Raw genomic sequence first — 9,766 nt, 5'->3', positions numbered from 1 at the left:
GTCCAGAAATGGAAAGCTGGACAGCCCTTGGAGGCCAGGAGCCGCCCAAGATTCCTGTGTGGGGGCCACCGCAGAGACGTTGCAGGAGCGCGTCTGCAAGCCCAGCACGCTGCTCTGGGTGACAGCTCCAGCCCCAGAGACAAGCTTGGACCACAAGATGCCTTCGTATGTGGCCACCCAGAGCTCTGGCTGACACCGCAGGTAGCGTGTGGCACTAACAACGTGCTAAATACCTTTCTCACCAAGCAGCCATAGTCTCCAGCCCTTCAATCCTCATCCATCCAGATACAGGCAATACAGGCAGTTCCTTCAGAAGCTCTGCCTTCTTTGAGGAGTTTGTCCTCGATGCAGTTCTTCTTGGCCAAGCCATGGCAGCAGCACAGCACAGCTCTGGTGCCAAAAATGGCTTCATGCTTCAGTCCTAGGGAAGCTGCACTTCTAAAATCTCAAAGCAGAGAGGAACGACTGGGACATATTCTTTGTGGTCAGGACCGTGGGCTTTGTCTGTGATACTGGGGGAAAAGGTACCGGTATTTGAGAGAGAACAACTCTGTTCTTACCCAGTTCCTCCAGTTCTCCGTACAACAGCTTGCACCAGTAATCCTGTGGGCTTCAAAGCTCTACACAGTGTCCCTAAAACCACTGAGACAGCTCACATAGTTCACGTTCCACATGTGCTTAAATTCCTTGCTAAATTGACATCTCAACAACATGAAGAGCCTAGAGACACCTCGAACCCCTACTTCTTAATATAGATATATATGATTACATTTAAACACAAGGATTTTTTTTTCTTCACGCTAATCCTGCAGAAAACCAGTTTGGTTTCCATTCCTATATATAGCACTAGGATTCTTGGTCTATTTTTTGTCCTTTTGCATCTGATTATTTTCAGCAGAGTTCAAACTTTTTATGATATGCAGATTTTAACTAGAACATGACTTCTATTCATATAGACTTCCAGTATTAATAAACCCACAACAGCCGCATGTAATGTAGAAGAATTTTATTCATACTGCAATTCTGTCCCATCATCCACTGCAAATATTACAATTATCTTTCAAATGTCATAGAATATCAGTTTGTTCTACTTCAAGCACAGGAATCCTAGTGTTAAATGATTACACTTCTCTTGAACTTGCTTATAACAGAACCATAATTCAAATGTATTCTTCATGATCTATAAAGGTTTAAAATAAAGAGTCTGTTTTGTGTGTGTGCTCAAGTAACTTCTAAACAGTGAGGCTAATAACTTTGTGTTTAACAAGAAATGTATCTTGCATATTATGCAAAACACATTTTTTATGAATACAACAGAAATGCAATAGGTTAAGTAACATACATGAGTGACTGGTAACCTTTAAAAATATGACTTAAAAATAGCAGAAGAGAATACAAAAAGTGAAACAAAACAAGTTTTGCAAATGCTTATACATTTATTAAGATATATAATGGGCGTCTGCCTATATAAATGTATGTCGTAAAACTGCAAGGTTGAAAAACGTGAATGGTCATATTTGATACATGCAAGGAGCATAACATAATCATAATAAATAGTAGCAACTGATATACAATGACAGGACCACTGAAAATATGCTGAAATAAATTAAGCACCTTGAAGTCATGGGAGGACTTAGACTCTGAAGTCAAGGAGCAGTTAGCTCTGTAAAAACCACTGTGGGCAGGTACTGGAATATTGGGTCCCAAGAGCCTTCTTGGTGGGAGTCAGTAGGAAAATCCCAAATTATATTTTGTTAACTCCAAAAAGGAGAACAAATTACACACCAGTATGAGTAATTCTAGACATGTTCTTAACACCTCTAGTTTCAAAAGGAAGATTTCTGCCTTATTTCATTATATAACTTTTGGCGTGTAAAAGGTACAGAAAGTTCATATTTACTCAGAGTAATGTTATCATAAAGAATAAATACAATTTTGCTGCAACTGAAAAGTGGGCAGTGCCATTTAGAGTAGCTGAGATGCAGAGGTTTGCTGCTGTCAGCAAAGAGAAGTTTTCCTTCAAAGGAAAAGCTTCCCCAAAGAGTAATCTAACTGATCCCATCCTGGGGGGCTGCAGAGCAGAGTAAGGTCTGGCTCTGCAAAAAGCCCCATGCAAGAGGAGACCCACGTCTACACAGACACAGCTGCCAGCAAGGCTGCGCCCACATTGGGCTTGTTGCAGGTTCCTGGTGCTTTTTGTTCTGCAATATGTGTCTTCTGGAGGAGAGAATCCTGGTCATATACTTAAAAAAAAGGATTTGACTTTAATTAAGTGGACCTTACGTAAAAGAGTCCTGTCAAACTGCTGATGTACAGCTGCCATTATCTCTTAAGTATTTCATATAATATTCGGAGAAGTGGCTGAGGACACTCTGGTGCAGATAAATGTGTTACAAAGCCCCGCTTAGTTAAGTGAAGAAGGTCCCATTGGCTTTTAAGGGATTTAATGCAAACCCTCATCTAAAAAAGGTGAAGTTGGATACCTTAGCTCCTAAAGGCTCCATCTGATTTCTTACAAAACATTGTTCCTTGAACTCCTTACCCAGAAGACTGGAGCAGTCTGTTTGCCTTAGCACACCCTCAGAGCTACAAAGCAGACTTGAAAGGGCTTGTAACACAGAGGAATATGGCCCCTATTTCTAAACCACAAACAAGGTGACTCAAAAGTTCTACTTTTCCTTGGCTTACTGGAATGATCAAAACCTTTCTCTAACCTTCCCTCTTAGATTGTGCAACTGTCACTGACCACGTGGATTTCAGAAACCTCCAGTCCATAAGCAGTGAAAAGGCTTTTAGAAGTGACAGGCAGAGGGACATCACTTTACCAAAGAAGCTTACAAAAGGTGAATAAAACCAACTTTAAGGGTAGGTGTAAGATAATGAGGGAAACAGACATTCATATGTAGTTTAAATAGTTAAAAACACAGTTTTATCTATATGATCCAACAACAGGTAAAAATCTTGCCTGCAAGCCAAAAGCCTAATCTTCCCTGCACGGTACCCCCAAGCTAGTCTTATCCAAACAGTTGTCTTCTTTCTTAAATGATACATAATATTTGAACTGACATCCAGTGCATGACATAACAGAAAAAATACACATGAAATGCACACCTTTTATTTTTTCTTTATAAAGCTATGGAGCTGCACAGAGCAAATTTAAGTGCACAAGGTCACACAAAGGCAGCTTTCCCAAAGGAATCATTTAGACAGTGAGTGAAATGAAACTGTTGTATCTCTGAATGTTTCTCTTGAGGATCTCAGAGCAAGGACCGAGCACTCGTTCGAAGCGGGGCCGGTCGAGCTTTACGCACTTCAGGGGTCCACGTGCCACCACCGTAGCAGCCCGGGGCCGATTGAGCAATAATGCTATCTCACCTGGAAATAGGGACAAATACACCATCACACGTCTGTGCCTCTTTTTTGGAGGGTGCATATTCAGGCCACCATACAGTTGCTTTGGTTGTAGAACATACCCCTTTATATTATCTTGATAGACACTTTACATAATTCTGTTGACAGTACAAGTGCATAACACATGCATAATGCATGCCTGTAAAATGCCTTTGAAAACAAATGCATTCAGACTGTTTTGCTGATTCTGGAGCTGTCTCCTATCTGCTACATTGATGTAAACCAAGGAATAGTTTCAGCTTCAGTGAAATCTCTCAGTACTGCTGAAAGCAGAAGCTGACCTATGCATAACCCCTTGTTCGTTAAAGAGTAGAACACTAATTAAGACAGCAACTACTTCATACAATCCCATTTGCTGTCTTTCTGAACCATGCTTAAGCTGAATTTTCTTACCAAAATAATCTGATGGTCCAAGTCTTCCCACTTCAATGTACTCCTCATTATCAGACCTGCGCTGGAGAACGGAAGCTGTGCCCTGGGAACAGAAGAGGGGAAGGTTACTTTGCTTTGCTTAAACCTGCTATCCCTTTGAAAAATGTTGAGTCCGGAGTATCCGCTTTCGCAGGATACGTCACACCCCTTTAGTTCTGCTATGGGAGAGATGACAATCTCAGTCAATTTCTTATACGTGAATAAAAGGAATTGAAGAATTAAAAAAAAATCCACCAGTATGGCAAACTTGATTTCCCTCTATGAATGCGGCATTGTTTGGATGCGGACAGATTCGTCTCATGCAGAACACAAGAGGAACAGAACAGAATTCAGTAATTCCTATGTAACTAATACACATCATGCTGTGAAAATGTATGCTTCAATGTACTTTAAAAATATGTTCTGAGTGGATGGGGAACCTTATAAGTGACGCAGGGAAGATTTTCATCATAAGCAATAAAAAGGCAAATTTTCCAGCCACCATCTAGGGACAGAAATTTGTAAGACAGCAACTAGAGTTTATTCCTCACCTGACCGTTCACTGGCTGTCTTGCCGAGATTGTTGGTAAAGGGAGTTTTTAATGCTTATTGCAACAGAAGGTGTTTTTTTCAGTGTCTTTGCCTTCTCATGGCCTTTAGTGATCTGGACACCTGCAAGTCAGTCGCTTGAGAGATGGAATGTGTCTTGTCTCCACGACCGTTAATAACTGCAGTGCTTAACACGTGCTAATACATGTCAAAACTCAGTAACAGTCTATTTAAACCTTCAAAGGGGTTTTACATGCAAAAATATTCTAACCTGGAGGAAATCTTAAATTATTTGCGGCACAAAGTTTTTGTAGGGGAACAGAAAAGGTAGCTGCTTTCCTGCAAAAAAATTACTATGACATTAGAAATTATGTTCAGTCCACACCAGAAGCCATGGCAAAGGCAAAATGTTAACATACTTGATTTTAACTGAAATTAAAAAGATTCTTAATAAAAAAAGATTTTTAAGTAGACCGCAGAGCCAATTTTTTTGACAGTGGCCTGATGCTGCTGCAAGAACAGTGCAAAATAAAGGAAGAATTTAGGTGCTGTTGGAGAGCATCAACAATGTGTGTTTTTGTTGTTGCTGTTGTTGTTGTTTAATTTTCAGCTTGGAAAGCAATACCTGGGAGCTGGTACAACCAGGACAGGGAAGCCGGGGAGACACAGTAATGTGAACTATGCTTGGAAGATGCCAGTTATTTGAAAATATCACAGGGACCCCCTAGTTTAACACACAAGCCTTGCATTTCTCTGCTCATCTGCACTTCTGGTGTCTGTAGCCAGCTGCAGCAACACTCCAGCCTGGAGTGCAAACCTCCCTCCAGTGTGGAGTATTCAGTGCAGATGAGACAGCTGCAAACATCTTTCAGCTTCCTTGCATCGAAATAAATGTGTATGCTTCAGTTTACAATGGGGCTCAAGGAGACACTGAACAACCTCAAGCTCCTTGGCTTCAGTGCAGCTAAAGGCATTCAGCACCCTGCAGAACCAGCCCTTCACCTCTGTGCTGTGTTTAAATACACCCCATAGGATCCTGAACATTGTCATTGAAATGCAAATCTGAACAGCATGTAATGCTGCTTCAGGTCTGACTTTTGCTTTTCTAGGACCTGGGGCCCAGGAATATCCACTATTATCTAGCAAATTATCATAATTTGCTTTCTTCTGAACGAGCACTACTAAGATGCTGTAATACTGTTGTATTGCATCATGTCCTATTTCATAACAGGGTTATTTTTAAGCCCATATAATTTATGAATTGCTGGGCCACTCTCTAGGTTAATTTATAATGTAACCTTTCTATGCTACACAAATGAAGAGGTAAATTACTTCTGAAGATGGCAGGAACCAGAGCCAAAAATCAAATAATGTGCAAGCACTGTTTGAAAGGTGCTAAGCATCTGATGGTTTTTATATGTACTTGGATGTATATCAAATTAATCTGACACAGTAGAAGTTATAATGTCTTATTTTGCCCATTAGCAGTAATCTGTGCTTAGTATAAATTAGTAGATAGCAGACCGTCACCACATTATATTGGCCATGACAATTTACTATTTCACTCCACCAGCCACATGCCATATCAGCATTAAAAAAAATTCTGAATAAACACCAGAGCTGTAAATCCTAGTCCATTTGAAAACAGTTGCAAAACTCTCCTTGGCTTCAGTGCTTTCGCTCTTGATATGCCAGACGTCTGATGGCATAAGATACAGAACCATGTGCTTGGCACAACCTGCAGGAGCAAGGACACCTGAACTGGCGATGTTGTTTCGAGATCAGTTGTTCAGAAATAAGCTAAACATACTAAGGGAAGTTGGCCTTTGCCTTTTGGTGGCGGTTGCTTGGGGTTTTATCTGCTGCTAAGACCTGCCATGCACATAAAACTGTCCACAGCAAGCGTATGGCTATTCACAAAAGTAACTGAAAGGACAGCATGTAAGAAAGTGATTTGGTGCCTGTCAAGTTTCCAGCAAGAATTCCTTATCCTTGATATAACTAAATTGTTTCGCCAAAGCTGCTGTTTTCCAAGATCTTCCAGTAAATCTGAAAGGGGGTGAAAATGCAAAGATAGTGCAATGAGTTTTGTTATTCGCACTTACTGCAAGCTTTAAAAACAAACACACTTTCCTAAGCAGCATTCTGAAGAAATATCTCATACAGGGAATAAAGCGCTTATCAACCTCTCTCTGGACAAACTTCAGATCAGGTGCAGTGCATGGGCCTAACTCGATGCTGTTCTTATTGCTTGTGCAATGGAGTCAGAATCAGCTTCAGAATCACTTCCAGCCCCTGTCCTCCACTCAGTCCCCATCTGGAGCCTGGCAAAAACCTAACCCCTTGACCCAAATAGCTGTCTGCAATCCATGTCTCCATTCTCTTTCCCAAAACTATTTTTTTTAAACTTTTATTACAGATGTTTTATTACGTACAACAACAAAAAATCCCCAAAGTAATCATATTGACTGCCCAGGTCAAATGAAAAAAAGAGTCAATTCCCCATTGCTCATCTTGAGCACATTGCCATAAAGGTAATCACAATATCAAGCAATATTGCTTTCATCTCCCCTAGTGTCAGCTTTTATTGTGCTTAATATTTTTTTGACAGGGTCCATATGATATAGGACTTCAATAAGTCAGTCTTCTGAAGCAATTTCTTCCACTGTTCCACTACAGTCGGCCTTTTTAATCCAAGAAACACCATGCTATCTGTTGGAGGAGGACAGATGTGTCTGGCCTCCACAATAAACACTTGGCTTGGCAGGACAAAGCAATGCATATTCCAGATACATATTTTTCCACTCTTGTTTTAACAGTCACATAGGCTTTTCCCGTTGCCCAGTGAGCACAGGTCTATCATGGAGCAAAAGAAGTTTCCTGAAACCCTGACAGCGAGCACCCAGATGTAAGATCTGATTACGCCGTTTGGCCTCTCCCTGCGAAAGTCACCAGCTCCACAAGTACATCCTGGAGCATTGTCACAGTGACCTTCACGGGAAAACCGTCCACACCATGAAACAAAGAAGATGTATTTATAATTATCTATCTGCCTCACCTTCGCTTTAGGTATCTTATCTCTGGAAACAAAGTTATTCTAACTGTATTAGAGGAAGAGTCCAATTGTACATGAGCAGTGTAAGCAGAGCAAAAATAAAATAATACAGAAACAATCCCTTAATATTTACACACTTAATGAAGTTCTCATACTAAATGGGTTAGGTGCTGACCCCTACCCTTGCTCCCATCACAGGCTTCACGACTGAATTTTGTTTTAGTTTACCTGTCAAATCTTTCCAATGCAGTTATTGAGCTTTCTATCCTTCTTGTGCTTAGCCCTGCCTTGTATAAATGGTAGCCCTGAATAAATCTCCTGAGCCCTATCCTGGGAGGTACGAGTATTATCTAGTAAGGATTCAAGGGGCTTATCACTCTCACCCACCAAAACCATTTGGTCTCAGTGGAAAAGATCTCCCCTTAAATGGCACACAAAACTTGGCAGGATCAGTCTCTGTGAAATAAAGTGTACAATCCCAGATTTGCAGGATCAGGCTATTTAGTGCTGCTCAATTTAAAATACTGTCTTGTACCCTGATAGTCATTTCAGCCTCCTACGCCACAGAGCAAAACTTTCAGAGTACATGCTCAAACACTGTGAAGAAGTTTGACACCATTTAATAAATCAGCACTTTGTGATGATACGAAACTGAAAGCAGACAGGCATGTCGTTCTCCTCGCAGACACTTGGGAGTGAAATGATCTTTGGTGGATCGAGGAATATTCCCTTTCAGCCACGGGGAGTGCTTGTATTCCCAGGAACCAATATCATTAACCTCCCCTCCTCTGCTCCTAGTAAATACAGGCATCTTATTGCAAAAACAACAAGAGTAGCAGTTCCAACAGCAATGCGCCATCACCACCTCTCTGCCATCCTCACCCCACGCACCTGCTCACTCCCTCTGTAACGCTTCTGTCACAGCGCTGAGAGTATTTATTCCTGTCTTTCAAATGCATCAGCAGTTTGTTTTGTAAAAATTTACGGCTTAGATACAGCAGCATAATTTAAGATATAAAAAAATAAGTTAAGGTTTATAATCCATGAGCTCCCATCCTCTCCAAAGTAATAAGATTTTGATAGATGTTTCATTTTCAAACTATCAGACTGTAGGGATGAGTTGGACATCCTACAGTGGCCCACCTGGATCAACATGAAGATTCCCATGACTGATCCTGCATGTCCTTGTAAGCACCAAGTGCTACAGGAGCCCTATCTTTATATTTAATTATGAATCCTGTAGCCAGGAGTTGGCCTAAGTAGCCTGGCTATAAAAGGCAAGTGGTCCACAAGAAGGTCAAAGGGGAAATCCTGTAGTTTTTCCTCTATTCCAGCAGAGGAAGCTCTGTGGATCAGATGGGATCCCCCCTGTGCTGGCAGGGAAGTGTCCTGGGTACCACTGGGTAGGGTGGACTGTGCAGGGTGGCCCCTTACCAGAGGCTGGGGATGGGCAGGGAAATGAGCCCAGCTTTTTTTAACTTTTTGGTTTAAAAGTCACTCTTGTTAATGTTCTATTTCCACCAGTCAAAGCTTCCACTTTAAAGATAAAGCAATCAGTAAAAAATATAGTGAGGCTCCATCTGTGATAACAGACACATTTATTGTTATTAATATTGAAGAATGGTTATTTACTCTGATAATTGGATGCAACGTCAATGTCTATGTCCTTTTAATACACTAAGTACACAAATTAAAATTCTACATCTTGAAGAAAATAATTTTAATGTTTATAAGCAGGAATCTACTATTTTTATTACCATTTCCATTTTTATTTTTTACTTTTTCACTTATTTTTTAAAGTAAAGCATGGCAGACAGTTTTTTTCTCCATGTCCTCAATGTTGTACTTCTACCCTAGTTTTGAGCTTAGAATGCTTTTCTAGCTTATTTCATTTTCCTCTGCACAATCCACTAGAAAAGAGCCATGCAGTAGTTTTTCTATAGAATTAGCGATGAAAAAGGTCAGGCCTATCCATCTGTTATTGCTATTAACTCCATCAATTTCTATTATGAACATACCTTTGCTCTTTCTCACTTTGTTAATCCACACACTCCATAATTCACACATTCAAAAGATAACTTTCCCTTCACTCCCCAGCAACACAAGCCCTCATTATATGCTGCTATTAAATCTGCGCTAAGTTATGACAAAAGACGAAGGAAGAGTCTGTGCAGTGGTATAAAACGTTCCTATACACACGGCGAATCACACGGGACTCAATGTGAGGACTCCTACTGGTTTTACTGGAAGCAATAGCAGATATGAAATGAATTAAAAGATCTTTCACACAGTGTGAATCTGTGATTATTTTATTTGATTGCAGGCAAGACAAGGTTTGTG

General features: G+C 40.6%; 1 protein-coding gene across 5 annotated transcripts in view; it reads right to left on the bottom strand.

Annotated features, from left to right (window-relative positions):
* Positions 1 to 991: 991 nt before the first annotated feature.
* PRKAR1B (protein kinase cAMP-dependent type I regulatory subunit beta) overlaps positions 992 to 9,766 on the bottom strand; it is a 101,568-nt gene continuing 92,793 nt past the window's right edge. For all 5 annotated transcript variants that reach the window (XM_083799483.1, XM_083799484.1, XM_083799481.1 and 2 more), the window contains exons 10-11: positions 3,805 to 3,886; positions 992 to 3,375 (exon numbers count right to left, since the gene is read on the bottom strand). In XM_083799483.1, the coding sequence (XP_083655609.1) occupies positions 3,203 to 3,375; positions 3,805 to 3,886 (255 nt within the window). In that variant the 3' untranslated portion in view covers positions 992 to 3,202. The remainder of the gene's footprint in view (positions 3,376 to 3,804; positions 3,887 to 9,766) is intronic.

This window comes from Anser anser, assembly GCF_964211835.1.
Source record: "Anser anser genome assembly, chromosome: 15".
Taxonomy (NCBI): domain Eukaryota; kingdom Metazoa; phylum Chordata; class Aves; order Anseriformes; family Anatidae; genus Anser; species Anser anser.
The sequence above is the reverse complement of the archived record's forward strand: the minus strand, read 5'-3'. Positions and strand labels throughout refer to the sequence as shown.